Source organism: Agelaius tricolor, unplaced genomic scaffold (genome assembly GCF_023055355.1).
Source record: "Agelaius tricolor isolate 1412-34295 unplaced genomic scaffold, bAgeTri1.0.p SCAF_55, whole genome shotgun sequence".
Classification (NCBI taxonomy): domain Eukaryota; kingdom Metazoa; phylum Chordata; class Aves; order Passeriformes; family Icteridae; genus Agelaius; species Agelaius tricolor.
In genome coordinates, this window is record NW_027269315.1 from 1,966,810 (window position 1) to 1,989,851 (window position 23,042).

Genomic DNA, 23,042 nt, shown 5'->3' on the forward strand with positions numbered 1-23,042 from the left:
CCTTGGGTGTGTTTAAATCTGCTCCAGTCTTCCCCATTCTTCAGCAGGAGGTGGGGGCAGAAGCAGGATGCGATTCCCTAAGTTTATTATTAATTCCCTACATTTTAAATTTGGGGTTATTTCCCAAATTTAAGTTTATTTCCAAATTTTATTTCCAACTGGGAAGTGACTCCATTGAAACCCTGTTCTGGCACTGAGGGGCTGCCAGGGGAATTCAAAGCCAGGAGCTTCCCTTGGGTGTGTTCACATCTGCTCCAAGGGAAGCCCTTTCCCCAATTTTCACCAGGAGCAGGATTTGATTCCCTAAATCTTGAATCTGGAGTTATTTACTCCCTAAATCTTAAATCTGAGGTTATTTATTCCCTAAATCTTAAAACTGGGGTTATTTCCCATGTCCAGCTGGGAAGTGACTCCATTGAAACTCTGTTCTGGCAGGGGAATTTAAAGCCAGGAGCTTCCCTTGGCTGTGTTTAGATCTGCTCCAAGGGAAACCCTTCCCAATTCTTCAGCAGGAAGTGGGGGCAGAAGCAGGATTTGATTCCCTAAACCTTAAATCTGGGGTTATTTATTCCCTAAATCTGAAATTTGTTGTTATTTCCCATGTCCAGCTGGGAAGTGACTCCATTAAACCCTGTTCTGGCACTGAGGGGCTGCCAGGGGAATTTAAAGCCAGGAGCTTCCTTGGGTGTGTTTAAATCTGCTCCAAGGGAAGCCCTTTCCCCTCTCTTCAGCAGGAGGTGGAGATAGAGGCTGGATTTGATTCCCTAAATCTTAAATCTAGGGTCATTTACTCCCTAAATCCTAAATCTGGGGTTATTTCCCATGCCCAACTCTAAGTCACTCCATTCCAACCCTGTTCTGGCACTGAGGGGCTGCCAGGGGAATTTAAAGCCAGGAGCTTCCCTTGGGTGTGTTCACATCTGCTCCAAGGGAAACCCTTCCCAATTCTTCATCAGGAGCAGGATTTGATTCCCTGAATCCTAAATCTGGGGTTATTTATTCCCTAAATCTTAAATTTGGAGTTAATTCTCATGTCCAGCTGGGAAGTGACTCCATTGAAACCTCCATTGAAACTCTGTTCTGCCAGGGGAGTTTAAAGCCAGGAGCTTCCTTGGGTGTGTTTAAATCTGCTCCAAGGGAAGCCCTTTCCCCATTCTTCACCAGGAGCAGGATTTGATTCCCTGAATCTTAAATCTGGGGTTATTTATTCCCTAAATCTTAAATTTGGGGTTATTTCCCATGTCCAGCTGGGAAGTCACTGCATTAAAATCCTGTTCTGGCACTGAGGGGCTGCCAGGGGAATTTAAAGCCTGGAGCTTCCTTGGGTGTGTTTAAATCTGCTCCAAGGGAAGCCCTTTCCCCATTCTTTAGCAGCAGCAGGATTTGACTCCCTAAATCTTAAATCTGGAGTTATTTATTCCCTAAATCTTGAATTTGGGGTTATTTATTCCCTAAATCTTAAATCTGGGGTTATTTATTCCCTAAATCTTGAATTTGGAGTTATTTATTCCCTAAATCTTGAATTTGGGGTTATTTACTCCCTAAATCTTAAATCTGGGGTTATTTATTCCCTTAATCCTAAATCTGGAGTTATTTCCCATGCCCAACTCTAAGTCACTCCATTCCAACCCTGTTCTGGCACTGAGGGGCTGCCAGGGGAATTCAAAGCCAGGAGCTTCCCTTGGGTGTGTTCACATCTGCTCCAAGGGAAACCCTTCCCAATTCTTCATCAGGAGCAGGATTTGATTCCCTGAATCTTAAAACTGGGGTTATTTATTCCCTAAATCTTAGATTTGGGGTTATTTCCCTTATCCAACTGGGAATTGACTCCATTAAAACCCTGGTCTGGCACTGAGGGGCTGCCAGGGGAATTCAAAGCCAGGAGCTTCCCTTGGGTGTGTTCACATCTGCTCCAAGGGAAACCCTTCCCAATTCTTTACCATGACCAGGATTTGATTCCCTGAATCTTAAATCTGGGGTTATTTATTCCCTAAATTTGGAGTTATTTACTCCCTAAATCTTGAATTTTGGGGGTTATTTGTTGTTATTTCCCATGCCCAACTCTAAGTCCCTCCATTCCAACCCCGTTCTGGCAGGTTTACAGCCAATGATGTCCAACCAGCAGCAAAGCTACCAAGGTGTGCTGGGGGTGCAGCAGGCTCAGCCCCCCGGGCTCCTCAGCAGCCAGAGGAACAACATGGGGGGCCAGATGCAGAGGGGAGAGGATGAGGTGGATTTTAGCCCCACTGAGGGGCTGCCAGGGGGATTTAAAGTCAGGAACTTCCCTTGGCTGTGTTTAAATCTGCTCCAAGGGAAGCCCTTTCCCCGCTCTTCAGCAGGAGCAGGATTTGACTTGCTAAATCTTAAATCTGGACTTATTTACTCCCTAAATCTTGAATCTGGGGTTATTTATTCCCTAAATCTTGAATTTGTGGTTATTTCCCATGTCCAGCTGGGAAGTCACTGCATTAAAATCCTGTTCTGGCACTGAGGGGCTGCCAGGGGAATTCAAAGCCTGGAGCTTCCTTGGGTGTATTCACATCTGCTCCAAGGGAAGCCCTTTCCCCATTCTTTAGCACGAGCAGGATTTGATTCCCTAAATCTTAAATTTGGGGTTATTTATTCCCTAAATCTTAAATTTGGAGTTATTTATTCCCTGAATCTTGAATTTGGAGTTATTTATTCCCTAAACCTTAAATCTGGAGTTATTTATTCCCTGAATCTTGAATCTGGAGTTATTTACTCCATAAACCTTAAATCTGGGGTTATTTATTCCCTTAATCCTAAATCTGGAGTTATTTCCCATGCCCAACTCTAAGTCACTCCATTCCAACCCTGTTCTGGCACTGAGGGGCTGCCAGGGGAATTCAAAGCCAGGAGCTTCCCTTGGGTGTGTTCACATCTGCTCCAAGGGAAACCCTTCCCAATTCTTCATCAGGAGCAGGATTTGATTCCCTGAATCTTAAAACTGGGTTTATTTATTCCCTAAATCTTAAATTTGGAGTTAATTCTCATGTCCAGCTGGGAAGTGACTCCATTGAAACCTCAATTGAAACCCTGTTCTGCCAGGGGTATTTAAAGCCAGGAGCTTCCCTTGGCTGTGTTTAAATCTGCTCCAAGGGAAGCCCTTTCCCCATTCTTCACCAGGAGCAGGATTTGATTCCCTGAATCTTAAATCTGGGGTTATTTATTCCCTAAATTTGGAGTTATTTACTCCCTAAATCTTGAATCTGGGGTTATTTCCCATGCCCAGCTCTAAGTCCCTCCATTCCAACCCCGTTCTGGCAGGTTTACAGCCAATGATGTCCAACCAGCAGCAAAGCTACCAAGGTGTGCTGGGGGTGCAGCAGGCTCAGCCCCCCGGGCTCCTCAGCAGCCAGAGGAACAACATGGGGGGCCAGATGCAGAACGTGCTGGGGGTGCAGCAGGCTCAGCCCCCCGGGCTCCTCAGCAGCCAGAGGAGCAGCATGGGCAGCCAGATGCAAGGGCTGATGGTCCAGTACACAGCACTGCCTTCCTACCAGGTGGGCACTGGGCTGCTGGGCAGGGGGCTCTGGGTGGGCAGGATATGCCCAAGGGTCCCCCAAAGGTGGGGATTTGCTCACAGGGATGGGGAGGGGGCTGTGGATGTGCCCAAGGGTGGGGATTTGCTCACAGGGATGGGGAGGGGGCTCTGGATGTGCCCAAGGGATCCCCAAGGGTGGGGATTTGCTCCCAGGGCTGGGGAGGCCACATCCATGCAGGCATCTTTGGGGCACATCTGGAGCAGGAGGGCTGGGCAGGATGTGCCTAAGGGGTCCCCCAAAGGTGGGGATTTGCTCACAGGGATGGGGAGGCCACGTCCATGTGGGGAATCTGTGGGGCACATCTGGAGCTGGAGGGCTGGGGAGGATGTGCCCAAGGGATGGATGTGCCCAAGGGATGGATGTGCCCAAGGGATGGATGTGCCCAAGGGATGCCCCAAAGGTGGGGATTTGCTCACAGGGCTGGGGAGGAGGTTCTGGCTGGGCAAGATGTGCCCAAGAGATGCCCCAGAGGTGGGGATTTGCTCCCAGGGCATCTTTGGGGCACATCTGGAGCTGGAGGGCTGGGCAGGATGTGCCCAGGGGATGGACGTGCCCAAGGGATCCCCAAATGAGGGGATTTGCTCACAGGGATAGGGAGGCCACGTCCATGTGGGGCATCTGTGGGGCACATCTGGAGCAGGAGGGCTGGGCAGGATGTGCCTAAGGGGTCCCCCAAAGGTGGGGATTTGCTCACAGGGCTGGGGAGGGGGCTCTGGATGTGCCCAAGGGATCCCCAAGGGTGGGGATTTGCTCCCAGGGATGGGGAGGGCACATCTGGGGCAGGAGGGGGCCCTGGCTGGGCAGGATGTGCCCAAGGGTCCCCCAAAGGTGGGGATTTGCTCACAGGGATGGGGAGGTCACGTCCATGGGGGGATCTGTGGGGCACATCTGGAGCAGGAGGCCTGGGGAGGGGGCTCTGGGGTGTCAGAAAAACCCACCTGGATTCTCCTCACCCTGCTGGGCATCTGCTGCTCTCCAGTCTGGGGTGATGGGGAAGGGGGCTCTGGCTGGGCAGGATGTGCCCAAGGGATGGATGTGCCCAAGGGGTCCCCAAGGGTGAGGATTTGCTCACAGGGATGGAGAGGACACATCTGGGGCAGGAGGGGGCCCTGGCTGGGCAGGATGTGCCCAGGGGATGGATGTGCCCAATGGGTCCCCCAAAGGAGGGGATTTGCTCCCAGGGCACCTTTGGGGCACACCTGAATCTCTGGGACGGGCTCTGCCAGGGGGAGGTTGCTGTGGGGTGTCAGAAAAACCCACCTGGAGCCCCCTCCCCCTGCTGCTGCCTCTTTGGGCCATTTCCCCCTGCTCTGTTGCTGTGACCTGCTGCTCTCCTCCCTGCCCAGGTGCCCATGGGCAGTGACTCCCAGAACGTGGTCCAGCAGCCCTTCCAGCAGCCCGTGCTCGTGCCAGCCAGCCAGTCTGTGCAGGGGGGGCTCCAGGCTGCAGGGGTCCCCATCTACTACAGTGTCATCCCCACTGCCCAGCAGAATGGCACCAGGTAAAGCTCTGGCAGCTGCCAGGGGGGTGAAAAGGGTGCTGTGCCCACAGGTTTGGGGCTTTGGGGGTGTCCTGTCAAGGGCAGGAGTCAGGGATCCTTGTGATCTTTCAGCTTGGGAGGTTCTGGGGTTCTGTTTTCTGCTCTGGTGCCCTTGGGGTGGTGTTATCTTCTTATACTAAAATCTACATGTACAATATTTACAATAACTTCCCAATACCCATCACCTGTGTTAGACAGTGAGCTTCTACTCTAATCTTTAGATTGGCTTAATCTAAAACCATCACAGCAGAAGATGGAGGCCAAGAAGAAGAAGGAGAAAGGCTGGACATGCCCAGATTCCTCCATCTTGCCTCCTAAACTCGCATTCTGAAATCCCCAAAATTCTACATTTTCACCCAGTGATTAATTCACTGTCATTCTACTCAAACTCTTGTAGGTTGTAATTCTCACACAAAGCTGGGAATTGTTTCCAGCCCTGGGAGTGGTGTTAGTTTTTTATACTAAAAACTAATGTACAATATTTACAATAACTTCCCAATACCCATCACCTGTGTTAGACACTGAGCTTCTACTCCAAACCAATCTAAAACCATGACAGCAGAAGATGGAGGCCAAGAAACAGAAGGAGAAAGGCTGGACATGCCCACATTCCTCCATCTTGCCTCTTGAACCCCCATTCTAAAAACCCCAAAATTCTACATTTTCACCCTGTGATTAATCCACTCTCATTCTACTCAAACCCTCGTGGTTTGTAACTCCTCACACAAAGCTGGGAATTGTTTCCAGCCCTTGGGGTGGTGTTAGTTTTTTATACTAAAAACTAATGTACAATATTTACAATAATTTTCCAATACCCATCACCTGTGTTAGACAGTGAGCTTCTACTCTAATCTTTAGATTGGTTTAATCTAAAACCATCACAGCAAAAGATGGAGGCCAAGAAACAGAAGAAGAAAGGCTGGACACACCCAGATTCCTCCATCTTGCCTCCTAAACCCACATTCTGAAATCCCCAAAATTCTACATTTTCACCCAGTGATTAATTCACTATTACTCTACTCACACTCTTGTGGTTTGTAACTCCTCACACAGAGCTGGGAATTGTTTCCAGCCCTTGGGGTGGTGTTAGTTTTTTTTATACTAAAATCTACAAAATATTTACAATTACTTCCCAATACCTATCACCTGTGTTAGATGATTTCTCTCTAAACCAATCCCAAAGTGCCACCATCACAGCAGGAGATGGAGGCCAACAAGGAGAAGGAGAAGAACAAGGACAGGACATGCCCAGATTCCTCCATCTTGTCCCCTGAACCCCCATTCTAAAAACCCAAAAAAATCGACTTTTCACCCCATAACAAACTAACTATCATTCTACTTAAACTTTCTTGACTTGTAATCCTTCATTTAAATCTTGGTAATTATTTTTTCCAAGGGCTAAATCAAAGCCACAGGGCTCTTGTGCTCTGTGCCAAGGTCCCTGAGCCCCCTGGGCAGGGTCTCGAGCCCTCCAGGGCAGCCAGAGGAATTTCCTGGGTTCCCAAACCCCTCCTGAATGCTGACCTGACCCTCTCTGCTCCCCAGCCCATCCGTGGGGTTCCTGCAGCCCCCTGGCTCTGAGCAGTACCAGATGCCGCAGTCCCCGGCGCCCTGCAGCCCTCCCCAGATGCAGCAGCAGTATTCAGGTACCAGGGGGGCCCTGGGCAAGGCTGGCACCCACTCCAGAGGTGGCAGCAGCCTTTGGATCGTGGGCTCTGGAGCTGCCAAGCTGCTGTGCCAAGGGGGCTCCTCGGGGGAATGGTCAGGGTGGGCGCTGGAGGGTGCCTGGCATCTCCCTGCCAGGGTGGGCACGGGGCTGGAGGGAGCTGGGGGGGCTCTGGGGTGCTGAGAGAGGGGAAAAGGGCAGAGGGGGAGGTGGGGGATTCCTGCTCCCTGTCACAGCTGCTGGGAGTGAGCTGGAGCAGGAGCTGAGCTGGGATGGTGGAGCTGGAGCTGAGCTGGGATGGTGGAGCTGGAGCTGAGCTGGGATGGTGGAGATCTGGGCTTGGTGCAGAAGCTGAGCTGGGATGATGGAGATGTGGGCCTGGATCTGAGATGGGATGATGGATCTGGGCCTGGATTTGAGTTGGGATGCTGGAGATCTGGGCCTGGATCTGAGCTGGGATGGTGGATCTGGGCCTGGATCTGAGCTGGGATGATGGATCTGGGCCTGGAGCTGAGCTGGGATGATGGATCTGGGCCTGGATCTGAGCTGGGATGATGGAGGTGTGGGCCTGGAGCTGAGCTGGGATGATGGATCTGGGCTTGGATCTGAGTTGGGATGATGGATCTGGGCCTGGATCTGAGCTGGGATGATGGAGGTGTGGGCCTGGTGCAGAAGCTGAGCTGGGATGATGGGTCTGGAGCAGGATCTGAGCTGAGATGATGGAGATTTGGGCTTAGTGAGGTGCAGGAGCTGAGCTGGGATGATGGAGGCTCAGCCTGGATCTGAGCTGGGATGCTGGATCTGGGCCTGGATCTGAGCTGGGATGCTGGATCTGGACTGGATCTGAACTGGGATGATGGAGGCTCAGCCTGGATCTGAGCTGGGATGATGGATCTGAGCCTGGATCTGAGCTGGGATGCTGGAGTTCTGCACCTGGAGCCTTTGCCTGGAGTTTTGTGGAGATGCTCAGAGCTGTCACTGCGCTGCCATCCCTCAGCTCGGCTCCCATCTCTCCTGCATTAATCATCACCACTCCCAGGTGTAACCTTTGCTATCAGAGATGAATCCCCAGAGGATCCTGGGGGTTTTCCCAGCCTGGAAAAACCACGAGTGGCAGAGGAGAGAGTGGGACTGTGGGGAAGGAAGGGTGTGCAGGGACAGGGACAGGCACAGGCAGGTGCTCTGTGTCCCCCAGCAGCAGAGCCTGGGCCGTACAGCCGCGTGTCTGTCCCCAGGGGTGTCCCCATCAGGCCCTGGTGTGGTGGTGATGCAGCTGAATGTCCCCAACGGCCCCCAGGCCCCCCAGAACCCCCCCGTGGTGCAGTGGAGCCACTGTAAGTACTACAGCCTGGAGCAGAGGGGGCAGAAACCTGGAGACCTCTACAACCCCGACAGCAGTGCTCAGGTACTGGGGGGACTGGGAGGGACTGGGAGGGACTGGGAGGGACTGGGGGGAGGTAGCTCAGCCTTTGGGGCTGGGCTGGGTGAGCCTAGGCTTGAAAACTGCTAGGCTGAGTAGCAAACTCCAGAGCTGCTAGGCTGAGTAGCAAACTCCAGAGCTGCTAGGCTGAGTAGCAAACTCAAGAGCTGCTAAGCTGAGTAGCAAACTCAAGAGCTGCTGAGAGTAGCAAACTCCAGAGCTGCTAGGCTGAGTAGCAAACTCAAGAGCTGCTAGGCTGAGAGTAGCAAACTCCAGAGCTGCTAGGCTGAGTAGCAAACTCCAGAGCTGCTAGGCTGAGTAGCAAACTCACGAGCTGCTAGGCTGAGAGTAGCAAACTCCAGAGCTGCTAGGCTGAGTAGCAAACTCAAGAGCTGCTAAGCTGAGAGTAGCAGCTCAGGAGAACCTGTGACCGTGTTCACAGGGGTTCTTGGATGAGGGAAGAGATGAGAATGTTGACTCCATGTTCAGAAGGCTGATTTATTATTTTATGATATATATATATATTACATTATAACTATACTAAAAAGAAAAAGAAGGAAAAGGTTTCTTCAGAAGGTGGATAAGCTAAGAATGGAAAAGAAGAGAATGATAACAAAGGCAGCTCTCTCAGACTCTGTCCGAGATAGCTCAGTCTTTGATTGGTCATTAATTATGCACATCCAAGATGGGCCAATCACAGGTGGAGCTGTTGCATTCTACAGCAGCTGATAACCATTGGTTACATTCTGTCTCTGAGGCCTCTCAGAAGGAAACATCCTAAAGAAAGGATTTTTAGTGAAAAGATGTCTGCGACAAGAAGCCAGGTTTAAAAGCTGCTAGGCTGAGTAGCAAACTCAAGAGCACGGAGGTTTAGAAGCTGCAAGGCTGAGATTAGCAAACTCAAAAGCACCGAGGCTTAAAGGTTCTAGGCTGAGAGTAGCAAACTATAAATTTGAAATTAAGGGGCTCTCAGGCAACAGAAATTGTGGGAGCAGGGAATAACAGTTCTGTAATAGGGAAGAAAATAAAAGGATAAAATAAACAATGCACTAAACTAAATCAATACTGATAAATCTGGTTAGGAATGTTTGAAATCTCAGATTGTATCCAGGTAGGAATGTTTGAAATCTCAGATTGTATCCAGGTAAGAATGTTTGAAACCTCAGATTGTATCTGGGTAGGAATGTTTGAAACCTCAGACTGTATCCAGGTAGGAATGTTTGAAACCTCAGATTGTATCCAGGTAAGAATGTTTGAAATCTCAGATTATATCCAGGTAGCAATGTTTGAAATCTCAGATTATAACAGGGTATGAATGTTGGAAATCTCAGATTGTATCCAGGTAGGAATGTTTGAAATCTCAGATTGTATCCAGGTAGGAATGTTTGAAATCTCAGATTGTATCCGGGTAGGAATGTTTGAAATCTCAGATTGTATCCGGGTAGGAATGTTTGAAATCTCAGATTGTATCCAGGTAGGAATGTTTGAAATCTCAGATTGTGTCCAGGTAGGAATGTTTGAAATCTCAGATTGTATCCAGGTAGGAATGTTTGAAATCTCAGATTGTATCCAGGCAGGAATGTTTGAAATCTCAGATTGTATCCAGGTAGGAATGTTTGGCTCCTCCCTCTGGGCTCTCATCTCCCAATGGGATGCTGCAGTTCTTATCAGCCATGCAGGGACATTCCATAGCTGCTATCAGCTGATGTCTCCATGGAGGGAGGAGTGATTGTGGAAGAGATAAGGAAAACTGCAAAACTGCCCAGTTTTGGTATTCTGTTACCAAAAATGGTAATAGAATACATCTTGCCTTGCAATCTGGAACATAATTGAATTGAATTGAATTGAATTGATTTTAATTGATTTGAATTGAATTGAATTGAATTGAATTGAATTGAATTGAATTGATTTGAATTGAATTGAATTGAATTGATTTGAATTGATTTGAATTGAATTGAATTGAGTTGAATTGAATTGAATTGAGTTGAATTGAATTGATTTGAATTGAATTGAATTGATTTGAATTGAGTTGAATTGAATTGATTTGAGTTGAGTTGAGTTGAGTTGAATGGCACTGTGAGAGAAAGGAGCTTTTTCTCCGTGTCGGGTGTGACACGGGGCGGGTGTGTGAGTGTCCCGAGCCCTGGCCGTGTGTGACCCTGTCCCCTCCCCAGGCCAGCACCCAGCTGAGCAGCCCCATCACGTCCCCCACGCAGTCGCCGACGCCGTCGCCCGTCACCAACCTGAGCAGCGTGTGCCCGGGGCTGAGCCCCCTGCCCGTGCTCACCCAGTTCCCCCCCCGGCCCATGGGCCCTGCACAAGGTAAGGGGGGCTCCCTCCTCCTCCTCCTCCTCTTCCTCCAGGGTGCAGCCAGGGGTGGGGGGGGTGGCTCCCAGTGCTGCTGAACGGGGGCTTGGGGTGGGGAAAGAGCACAGAGCCCCTGGGGCAGCCCAGGGATGGGGATGGGTGAGGGGAGAGGTGAATGTGACTCCATAATCTCAGAAGGCTGATTTGATATATGATATGATATGATATGATATATGATATGATATGATATGATATGATATAATATAATATGATATAATATAATATTATATCATATTATATCATATTATATCATATGATTATATTATGTTATGTTGTTATGTTGTGTTATATTATATATATTACGTGATATATTACATTTTATCACATTATATTATGTTATATGAGATATGATGTATTATAAATTATGTTATATGATATATCACATCATATTAGATCGCTATTATATTATATTATAGTATATTATAGTATATTATATTATATTATCATCATATAATATTATTATAGTACAGTATATTATAGTATATTATATTATAGTGTAGTATATTATACTATAGTATATTATAGTATTTTATACTATAGTATATATGGTATTTTATTACATTTTGTTATGTTATGTTATATTATAATATGATATTATATTATATTATCATCATATAATATGATTATAGTATAGTATATTATATTATATTATAGTGTAGTATATTATACTATAGTATATTATAGTATAGTATATTATACTATAGTATATATGGTATTTTATTACATTTTGTTATATTATGTTATATTATGATATGATAGATATTATAATCATATAATATGATTATAGTATAGTATATTATAGTATATTATATGATATGATTTGATAAGATGTGATACAATATGATATGATATTACATTACATTACATTACATTATATTATAAAATACTAAACTAAAGAACAGAGAAAGAATAGAGACAGAAGGCTTAACAAGAATGAATAATAACAACCCGTGACTCCTTCCAGAGTCCCAACACAGCTGGCTTAATTAAAAATTAAAAACAATTTGCATGAAACCAATCGAACATTCACCTGTTGGTAAACAATCTCCAGCCCACATTCCAGAGCAGCAAACAACAGGAGAAAATAATCAGATTATTATTACTATTGTTATTATTATTGTTATTGTTGTTATTGTTGTTATTATTATTATTTACATTTTTCTCTGAGGCTTCTCAACTTCCCAGGAGAAGCAATCCTGGGCAAAGAGCATTTCCCCAGGAAATATCACAATGACAGCAGTGCTGTGACATTTCCTGGGGTCCCCAAAATCCTTCTCGTGGTGCAGGTGACGGGAGGTACTCCCTGCTGGGCCAACCTCTGCAGTACAACCTGTCCCTGTGTCCCCCTCCTCTGCTGCACAACCAGCCCAGCTACACAGGCCACCAGGTACAGCCGTGCCCCCCTGCCCCTCTGCGCGGCCCCCGCGGCCCCTCAGGTGACACAGGTGACATTTGTCCCCTCCCAGGGCCAGGCCGGGATGAAACACAGCAACAGGAGCAAGAGGCAGGCCCTGAAATCAGCCTCCACCGACCTGGGGACCAGTGACGTAGGCAAGTGACCCCTCCGGCCTCTTCTCGCCCTCTGATGTCCCCAAAAATGGGTGGTGGGGACTCCAGGTGCCGTCCCCAGCATCCCACAGAGCCCTGGGCTGGTTTTGGGTGGTTCCTGTCAGTCCCTGGGCTGGTTTTGGAGAGTTCCTGCCCTTCCCTGTGCTGGTTTTGGGGGTTTGGGTGGTTCCTGCCCTTCCCTGTGCTGGTTTTGGGTGGTTCCTATCAGTCCCTGTTCTGGTTTTGGAGGTTTGGGTGGTTCCTGTCAGTCCCTGGGCTGGTTTTGGGGGTTTGAAGGGTTCCTGCCAGTCCCTGTTCTGGTTTTGGAGGGTTCCTGCCCTTCCCTGTGCTGGTTTTGGGGGGTTCCTGCCCTTCCCTGTGCTGGTTTTGGAGGTTTGGATGGTTCCTGCCCTTCCCTGTGCTGGTTTTGGAGGGTTCCTGCCCTTCCCTGTGCTGGTTTTGGAGGTTTGGAGGGTTCCTGCCAGTCCCTGGGCTGGTTTTGGAGGGTTCCTGCCAGTCCCTTCACCCCACACCCACAAACACCCCCAGCTCAGGTGGGTCCAGGCTGCCAGTGACCCCCTCCAGCCTCTTCTTGCCCTCTGATGTCCCCAAAAATGGGTGGTGGAGACTCCAGGTGCCATCCCCAGCATCCCACAGAGCCCTGGGCTGGTTTTGGAGGGTTCCTGCCCTTCCCTGTGCTGGTTTTGGGGGTTTGAAGGGTTCCTGCCCTTCCCTGTGCTGGTTTTGGAGGGTTCCTGTCAGTCCCTGGGCTGATTTTGGAGGTTTGGGTGGTTCCTGTCAGTCCCTGGGCTGGTTTTGGGGGTTTGAAGGGTTCCTGCCCTTCCCTGTTCTGGTTTTGGAGGGTTCCTGCCAGTCCCTTCACCCCACACCCACAAACACCCCCAGCTCAGGTGGGTCCAGGCTGGGGGTGTTGTCAAGTGATCCCCTCCTGCCTCTTTGTGCCCTCTGATGTCCCCAAAAATGGATGGTGGAGCCTCCAGGTGCCATCCCCAGCTGGGTTTTTTTCCTCTTTCTCAGCAGAATGTGAGATCTCATTCCCAAGTCACCCTTCCCACCCCTGCCTCCCTTTCCCATGGGTCCTGCACCTTCAAACCCCAAATTTTTGGAGATTTGGGATCTCCCAGGGTGGCTGTGAAGGCTGAAGGTTCCAGTGAATCCTTTGTGTCCATGCCCAGGGTGTCCCCACTGTGACCCTGGGCAAGGGAGGGACCAGAGGAAAGGGGCTGGAGCTGCAGAGGGATTTGGGAACCACAGGGAAGGGGCTGGGGCTGCAGAGGGATTTGGGAACCACAGGGCAGGGGCTGGGGCTGCAGAGGGATTTGGGGACCATGAGGAGATGCAGAGGGATTTGGGCACCATGGGGGGCTGCAGAGGGATTTGGGAACCACAGGGCAGGGGCTGAGCTGAAGAGATTTGGGAACCACAGGGAAGGGGCTGGAGCTGGGGAGGGATTTGGGCAAGAACAGGGGAGAGACAGAAGCTGCAGAGGGATTTGGGGGCCATGAGGGGCTGCAGAGGGATTTGGGCACCATGAGGAGCTGCAGAGGGATTTGGGCACCATGAGGGGCTGCAGAGGGATTTGGGCACCATGAGGGGCTGCCACAGGGATTTGGGGACCATGAGGAGCTGCAGAGGGATTTGGGCACCATGAGGAGCTGCAGAGGGATTTGGGCACCATGAGGAGCTGCAGAGGGATTTGGGGACCATGAGGAGCTGCAGAGGGATTTGGGGACCACAGGGAAGGGGTTGAGCTGAAGAGATTTGGGTACCACAGGGCAGGGGCTGGGGCTGCAGAGGGATTTGGGTACAACAGGGCAAGAATAGGGGAGAAACAGGAGCTGCAGAGGGATTTGGGAACCATGAGGGGCTGCAGAGGGATTTGGGCACCATGAGGAGCTGCCAAGGGGATTTGGGGACCATGAGGAGCTGCAGAGGGATTTGGGAACCATGAGGGGCTGCAGAGGGATTTGGGGACCACAGGGAAGGGGTTGAGCTGAAGAGATTTGGGTACCACAGGGCAGGGGCTGGAGCTGCAGAGGGATTTGGGTACCACAGGGCAAGAATAGGGGAGAAACAGGAGCTGCAGTGGGATTTGGGGACCATGAGGGGCTGCAGAGGGATTTGGGGACCATGAGGGGCTGCCACAGGGATTTGGGGACCATGAGGAGCTGCAGAGGGATTTGGGCACCATGAGGAGCTGCAGAGGGATTTGGGCACCATGAGGGGCTGCAGAGGGATTTGGGGACCATGGGGAGCTGCAGAGGGATTTGGGGACCACAGGGAAGGGGTTGAGCTGAAGAGATTTGGGTACCACAGGGCAGGGGCTGGAGCTGCAGAGGGATTTGGGTACCACAGGGCAAGAATAGGGGAGAAACAGGAGCTGCAGAGGGATTTGGGGATCATGAGGGGCTGCAGAGGGATTTGGGCACCATGAGGGGCTGCAGAGGGATTTGGGCACCATGAGGGGCTGCAGAGGGATTTGGGGACCATGAGGAGCTGCAGAGGGATTTGGGGACCATGAGGAGCTGCAGAGGGATTTGGGGATCATGAGGAGCTGCCAAAGGGATTTGGGCACCATGAGGGGCTGCAGAGGGATTTGGGGACCATGAGGAGCTGCAGAGGGATTTGGGGATCATGAGGAGCTGCCACAGGGATTTGGGGACTGTGAGGGGCTGCAGAGGGATTTGGGCACCATGAGGAGCTGCAGAGGGATTTGGGGACCATGAGGAGCTGCAGAGATTTGGGGACCATGAGGAGCTGCAGAGGGATTTGGGGACCATGAGGAGCTGCAGAGATTTGGGGACCATGAGGGGCTGCAGAGGGATTTGGGCACCATGAGGAGCTGCAGAGGGATTTGGGGACCATGAGGAGCTGCAGAGGGATTTGGGGACCATGAGGGGCTGCAGACGGATTTGGGGAGCACAGGGGCTGGAGCCAGGAGGCTCTGGAGCCCTCAGGCTTGTCCCTGGTGTCACCTCAGTGTCCCCAGCAGCAGCAGCTGCTCCCAGGGGCCCTTTAAGAGCTGCCTCCCCCTCCTGGCCCTGGCAGGGTCCCCACGTGCCTCGTTAATATTAGCAAAGAATCCTCCAGCAGCTCTGCTGAGCCCAGGGCTGCAGCCAGGAGCTGCCACAGGGATTTGGGAACCACAGGGGCTGGAGCTGGGGGCTGCAAAGGGATTTGGGAACCACAGGACAGGGGCTGGGACTGCAGAGGGATTTGGGGACCAGAGGGCAAGGGCTGGGACTGCAGAGGGATTTGGGTACCAGAGGAAAGGGGCTGGAGCTGCAGAGGGGTTTGGGAACCACTGGGCAGGAACTGGAGCTGGGAGCTGCAGAGATTTGGGTGCCACAGGGGCTGGAGCTGCAGAGGGGTTTGGGAACCACAGGGCAGGAACTGGAGCAGGGAGCTGCAGAGATTTGGGTACCAGAGGAAAGGGGCTGGAGCTGCAGAGGGATTTGGGTACCACAGGGGCTGGAGCTGCAGAGGGGTTTGGGAACCACATGGCAGGGACAGAAGTCAGAACCAGGAGCTGCAGAGGGATTTGGGTACCATGGGGCTGGAGCTGGGAACTGCAGAGGGATTTGGGAACCACTGGGCAGAGCCAGGAGCTGCAGAGATTTGGGTACCACTGGGCAGGAACTGGAGCTGGGAGCTGCAAAGAGATTTGGGAACCACAGGGCAAGGGCTGGAGGTGCAGAGGGGTTTGGGTACCACAGGGCAGGAACTGGAGCTACAGAGGGATTTAGGGACCACAAGGGCTGGAGCTGCAAAGAGATTCAGGTACCACAGAGCAAGGGCTGGGACTGCAGAGGGATTTGGGTACCACAGAGCAGGGGCTGGAGCTGCAGAGATTTGTGTACCACAGGGCAGGAACTGGAGCTGCAGAGGGATTTGGGTACCACAGAGGAGGGGTTGAGCTGCAGAGATTTGGGAACCCCAGGGCAGGAACTGGAGCTGCAGAGATTTGGGAACCCCAGGGCAGGACACACCCAGTGCCACCCCCTCCTCCATGGGTGCTGCCGTTCTCCCTGCCAGGATCAGGGTGGCCCTGTGGGGTTTGGGCTCCCAGTGCTGCTCTCGGAGGGTTTGGGGTGAGAAAAGAGCCCAGAGCCCCTGGGACAGCCCGAGCTGTGCACAGGACACCAGGGGGATTTGGGGTCCCTGCAGCTGTGGGAGTGCCCAAATCTCCTCCTGAGGGAAACCAGAATGGGGGGCACAGGAGGGGATTGGGATGGGGCAGGTTGGGGTAATTTGGAGGGCTTAAAAGAAGAGATTGGGTGGTTTAAAAGAATAAATTCCTGCTGGGGGCAGCTTGGCAGGTTCCTGTGGGAATACCCACACCTCCTCCTGAAGGAAAACCAGAATTGTGGGCACAGGAAGGGATTGGGATGGGGCATTCCAGGGTGCTTTGGAGGGGGAGTTTCTGGCTTAAAATAATAGATTGAGTGGCTTAAAAGAATAAACTCCTGCTGGGGAATGTTCCTGTGCCCAGGAGAGGTGGCTGTGAGAACCCAAATCTCCTCCTGAGGCAAAACCAGAATTGTGGGCACAGGAAGGGATTGGGATGGGGCATTCCAGAGTGCTTTGGAGGGCTTAAAAGAATAGATTGGGTAGTTTAAAAGAATAAATTCCTGTTGAGGCAGCTTGGCAGGGTTCCTGTGCCTAGGAGAGGTGGCTGTGGAAATACCCAAATCTCCTGAAGTAAAATCAGCATTGTGGGCACAGGAAGGGATTGGGATGGGGCATTCCAGGGTGCTTTGGAGGGGAAATTTCTGGCTTAAAAGAATAAATTGGGTGGTTTAAAATAATAAATTCCAGCTGGGGGCAGCTTGGCAGGGCTCCTGTGCCTGCATCTTCTGAAGCAAAACCAGAATTGTGGGCACAGGGAAGGGACTGGGATCCCCTGCACAAAGGAAGGGATTGGGATGGGACATTGCAGGGCTGCTTTGGAGGGTTTAAAAGAATAACTGGATTAAAAGAACAGATTGGGTGGTTTAAAAGAATAAATTCCAGCTGGGGGCAGCCTAGCAGTGTTCCTGTGCCCAGGAGAGGTGGTGTGGGAGTACCCAAATCTCCTCCTGAAGGAAAACCAGAATTGGAGGGGATTGGGATCCCCTCCATAAAGGAGGTGATTGGGATGGGGCATTCCAGGCAGCAGGTAGGGCTGCTTTGGAGGGCTTAAAAGAACAGATTGGGTGGTTTAAAATAATAAATTCCAGCTGGGGGCAGCCTAGCAGTGTTCCTGTGCCCAGGAGAGGTGGCTGTGGGAACACCCAAATCTCCTGAAGTAAAATCAGCATTGTGGGCACAGGAGGGGATTGGGATTGGGATTGGGATGGGGCACTCCAGGGTGCTTTGGAGGGGAAGTTTCTGGCTTAAAAGAACAGATTGGGTGGTTTAAAAGAATAAATTCCAGCTGGGGGCAGCTTGGCAGGGCTCCTGTGGGAGTACCCACATCTCCTCCTGAGGGAAAACCAGAATTGTGGGCACAGGAAGGGATTGGGATGGGGCATTGCAGGGAGCAGGTAGGGGTAATTTGGAGGATTTAAAAGAATAACTGGATTAAATGAATAGATTGGGTGGTTTAAAATAATAAATTCCAGCTGGGGGCAGCTTGGCAGGGCTCCTGTGCCTGCATCTTCTGAAGCAAAACCAGAATTGTGGGCACGGGGAAGGGATTGGGATCCCCTGCACAAAGGAAGGGATTGGGATGGGGCATTTCAGGGGTGCTTTGGAGGGTTTCAAAGAATAACTGGATTAAAAGAACAGATTGGGTGGTTTAAAAGAATAAATTCCAGCTGGGGGCAGCCTGGCACTGCTCCTGTGCCCAGGAGAGGTGGTGTGGGAACACCCAAATCTCCTGAAGCAAAACCAGAATTGTGGGCACAGGAGGGGATTGGGATGGGGCTTTCCAGGGTGCTTTGGAGGGTTTAAAAGAACAGATTGGGTGGTTTAAAAGAATAAATTCCACCTGGGGGCAGCTTGGCAGGGTTCCTGTGGGAATACCCACACCTCCTCCTGAAGGAAAATCAGAATTGTGGGCACAGGAAGGGATTGGGATGGGGCATTCCAGGGTGCTTTGGAGGGGAAATTTCTGGCTTAAAATAATAGATTGAGTGGCTTAAAAGAATAAATTCCTGCTGGGGAATGTTCCTGTGCCCAGGAGAGGTGGCTGTGAGAACCCACATCTCCTCCTGAAGCAAAACCAGAATTGTGGGCACAGGAAGGGATTGGGACTGGGTTTGGGTTTGGGATTGGGATTGGGATTGGGCTTTCCAGGGTGCTTTGGAGGGCTTAAAAGAACAGATTGGGTGGTTTAAAAGAATAAATTCCAGCTGGGGGCAGCTTGGCAGGGCTCCTGTGCCTGCATCTTCTGAAGCAAAACCAGAATTTTGGGCACGGGGAAGGAATTGGGATCCCCTGCACAAAGGAAGGGATTGGGATGGGGCATTGCAGGGCTGCTTTGGAGGGTTTCAAAGAATAACTGGATTAAAAGAACAGATTGGGTGGTTTAAAAGAATAAATTCCTGTTGGGGGCAGCCTGGCACTGCTCCTGTGCCCAGGAGAGGTGGTGTGGGAGTACCCACATCCCCTCCTGAAGGAAAACCAGAATTGGAGGGGATTGGGATCCCCTCCATAAAGGAGGTGATTGGGATGGGGCATTCCAGGCAGCAGGTAGGGCTGCTTTGGAGGGCTTAAAAGAACAGATTGGGTGGTTTAAAATAATAAATTCCAGCTGGGGGCAGCCTAGCAGTGTTCCTGTGCCCAGGAGAGGTGGCTGTGGGAACACCCAAATCTCCTGAAGTAAAATCAGCATTGTGGGCACAGGAGGGGATTGGGATTGGGATTGGGATGGGGCACTCCAGGGTGCTTTGGAGGGGAAGTTTCTGGCTTAAAAGAACAGATTGGGTGGTTTAAAAGAATAAATTCCAGCTGGGGGCAGCTTGGCAGGGTTCCTGTGGGAATACCCAAATCTCCTCCTGAAGGAAAACCAGAATTGTGGGCACAGGAAGGGATTGGGATGGGGCATTGCAGGGAGCAGGTAGGGGTAATCTGGAGGATTTAAAAGAATAACTGGATTAAATGAATAGATTGGGTGGTTTAAAAGAATAAATTCCAGCTGGGGGCAGCTTGGCAGGGCTCCTGTGCCTGCATCTTCTGAAGCAAAACCAGAATTGTGGGCACGGGGAAGGGATTGGGATCCCCTGCACAAAGGAAGGGATTGGGATGGGGCATTTCAGGGGTGCTTTGGAGGGTTTCAAAGAATAACTGGATTAAAAGAACAGATTGGGTGGTTTAAAAGAATAAATTCCAGCTGGGGGCAGCCTGGCACTGCTCCTGTGCCCAGGAGAGGTGGTGTGGGAGTACCCAAATCTCCTGAAGCAAAACCAGAATTGTGGGCACAGGAGGGGATTGGGATGGGGCTTTCCAGGGTGCTTTGGAGGGTTTAAAAGAACAGATTGGGTGGTTTAAAAGAATAAATTCCACCTGGGGGCAGCTTGGCAGGGTTCCTGTGGGAATACCCACACCTCCTCCTGAAGGAAAATCAGAATTGTGGGCACAGGAAGGGATTGGGATGGGGCATTCCAGGGTGCTTTGGAGGGGAAATTTCTGGCTTAAAATAATAGATTGAGTGGCTTAAAAGAATAAATTCCTGCTGGGGAATGTTCCTGTGCCCAGGAGAGGTGGCTGTGAGAACCCACATCTCCTCCTGAAGCAAAACCAGAATTGTGGGCACAGGAAGGGATTGGGACTGGGTTTGGGTTTGGGATTGGGATTGGGATTGGGCTTTCCAGGGTGCTTTGGAGGGCTTAAAAGAACAGATTGGGTGGTTTAAAAGAATAAATTCCACCTGGGGGCAGCTTGGCAGGTTCCTGTGCCTGCATCTCCTGAAGCAAAACCAGAATTGTGGGCACGGGGAAGGAATTGGGATCCCCTGCACAAAGGAAGGGATTGGGATGGGACATTTCAGGGTGCTTTGGAGGGTTTAAAAGAATAACTGGATTAAAAGAACAGATTGGGTGGTTTAAAAGAACAGATGAGGTGGTTTAAAAGAGCAGATGAGGTGGTTTGAAAGAACAGATTGGGTGATTTAAAAGAACAGATGAGGTGGTTTAAAAGAGCAGATTGGGTGGTTTAAAAGAACAGATTGGGTGGTTTAAAAGAACAGATGAGGTGGTTTAAAAGAACAGATCGGGTGGTTTAAAAGAACAGATGAGGTGGTTTAAAAGAACAGATGAGGTGGTTTAAAAGAGCAGATTGGGTGGTTTAAAAGAGCAGATGAGGTGGTTTAAAAGAGCAGATTGGGTGGTTTAAAAGAGCAGATGAGGTGGTTTAAAAGAACAGATTGGGTGGTTTAAAAGAATAGATTGGGTGGTTTAAAAGAGCAGATTGGGTGGTTTAAAAGAACAGATTGGGTGGTTTAAAAGAACAGATTGGGTGGTTTAAAAGAACAGATCGGGTGGTTTAAAAGAACAGATTGGGTGGTTTAAAAGGACAGATTGGGTGGTTTAAAAGAACAGATTGGGAGGTTTAAAAGAACAGATTGGGTGGTTTAAAAGGACAGATTGGGTGGTTTAAAAGGACAGATTGGGTGGTTTAAAGAGCCGGTCTGACGCTGTGCTCGTGCCCTGCAGTGCTGGGCCGGGTGCTGGAGGTGACGGACCTGCCCGAGGGCATCACACGGACAGAGGCCGACAAGCTCTTCACGCAGCTCGCCATGGCCGGTGCCAAAATCCAGTGGCTCAAAGAGACTCAGGGGCGCCGCGGGGACGGAGGAGGCGGCGGGGACAACAACAACAACACCAACAACACCAACAACAGCAGCGGGACTGCGGAGAACGGCAGGCACAGTGACCTCGCTGCCTTATACACCATCGTGGCCGTGTTCCCCAGCCCCCTGGCTGCCCAGAACGCCTCCCTGCGCCTCAACAACTCCCTCAGCCGCTTCAAACTGCGCGTGGCCAAAAAGAACTACGACCTGCGGGTGCTGGAGAGGGCGAGCTCCCAGTAGAGCCCGGCCAGGGCCGCTGCCCCGGGGCCTCTTCTGCTCCCACCCTCCCCTCCTCTCGCCCTCCTTCCTTGATATATTTATATGAACATAATTAAGAGACGAGGAGTTGATTTTTTTTTTGTGGTTTTTCTTTTTTTTTCTTCTTTTTTTTTTTCTTTTCATTTTTCTTTTTCTTTTTTTTTTTTTTTTTGTTGTTTTTTTAATTTTTTTTTTTTTTTTTGGAGTGATGCCCATGCCCGCCCCCCTCCCCTGTGCCCATGGTTTTTTGTTTAAGCACTGTGTTGGACCTCACATACAGGTGTTGATTGGTATGTTCACTGCACATTTTATTATTTAATCGAATTATTATTTTGCTGGGGGGGGGGGGGGGGGGGGGGAAATTGGTTGGTTTTTTTTTTTTTTGGTCTTATTTTATTTGGGGGGGGTTGTTTTTAAATAAAAAAAAAAAAAGGAAAACTGTCCATCATTTGAATGTAAATTCCTGTTCTGTGTCAGGGTTGGGGGCTCTGTGCTGCTTCAGTGGGGTGAGGGGACAGGGGGGTGATTCCAAAATGGGGATCAGAGCATTTGGATTGGGGCTGACAGATGTTCATGACCTCTCCTCCAGCTGTGGAATTCCAGAGCAGGAATGAGGGCATGGAGTGCCAGGAACCATCACATTCCTGCAGGCCTGGAGCTGGCAGGGGCAGGGATGATCCCAAAGTGGGATCCCAGACTGGGATCAGAGCATTTGGACTGGGCTGGACTCTCCTGACAGATGTTCACAGCCTCCCATCCAGCTGTGGAATTCCAGGGCAGGGATGAGTCCTGGTAGGAACCATCACATTCCTGCTGGCAGCACCTGGAGCTGGCAGGGGCAGGGATGATCCCAAAATGGGGATCCAGGCTGGGATCAGAGCATTTGGACTGGGGCTGACAGATGTTCATGGCCTCTCCTGCAGCTGCCAGCCCCATCCAGCTGTGGAATTCCAGAGCAGGAATGGGGGCATGGACTGTCCTGCTAGGAACCATCACATTCCTGCTGGCCTGGAGCTGGCAGGGACAGGGACAGGGACAGGGGCAGGGGCAGGGCCTTGGGGTGGCACAGCCAGAGCCCCTGGCAGGGGCAGGGATGCTCCCAAAATTCCCGAGGACAGACGGGAAAGAGCTGCCAGGAAAGGGGGGGTTCCACCCACCCAGGCTGGCTCCAGCTCCCACCCTGGGCCCACCCAGAGCCAGGCAGGGACCCAAGGGTGGCCTGGCAGCAGTGGGGACCCGGTGACAGCGTTTGCAGGGGGCTGAGGATGAGGAAGAGATGAGGATCTGACTCTGTGTGTCAGAAGATTTATTATTTTATTCCATGTAATAATACTATATATGATATGTGTATATATATATATATATATATGTGTGTGTGTGTGTGTGTATATGTATATATATGTACATATATGTATGTATATATTATAATATAATATATACATATATAATATGTATATACATACATATAATATATATATGTATATAATATAACATAATATAATATAATTAATATAATATACATATATTATATATATGTATATATAAATGATATATATGTATATATGTACATATATATATACATATATATGTACATATAATATATATTATATAATGTACATATATATTATATCATGTAATATATATGTTTATAATAATACATATATATTACATTAAAAATATACTAAAAGAATAGAAAAAAAATTTCATTAGAAAGCTGGCTAAGAATAGAAAAGAAAATGATAAAAGTTTGTGGCTCAGAGTCTGAGCCAGCTGGGCTGTGATTGGCCATTAATTAGAAACAACCACATGAGACCAATCCCAGCTGCACCTGTTGCATTCCACAGCAGCAGATAATCACTGTTTACAGTTTGTTCCTGAGGCCT

The 23,042-nt window shown here is 50.1% G+C and overlaps 1 protein-coding gene across 1 annotated transcript in view; it reads left to right on the top strand.

The window, feature by feature from the left end:
* Positions 1–21,643, top strand: part of R3HDM2 (R3H domain containing 2) — a 91,756-nt gene extending 70,113 nt beyond the window's left edge. Inside the window, 9 exon segments of the mRNA XM_071456167.1 lie at positions 2,097–2,158; positions 3,429–3,524; positions 4,913–5,067; positions 6,652–6,752; positions 8,008–8,177; positions 10,367–10,514; positions 11,846–11,946; positions 12,026–12,110; positions 20,765–21,643. Of these exon segments, the coding sequence (XP_071312268.1) occupies positions 2,097–2,158; positions 3,429–3,524; positions 4,913–5,067; positions 6,652–6,752; positions 8,008–8,177; positions 10,367–10,514; positions 11,846–11,946; positions 12,026–12,110; positions 20,765–21,141 (1,295 nt within the window). The 3' untranslated portion in view covers positions 21,142–21,643.
* Positions 21,644–23,042: the final 1,399 nt, after the last annotated feature.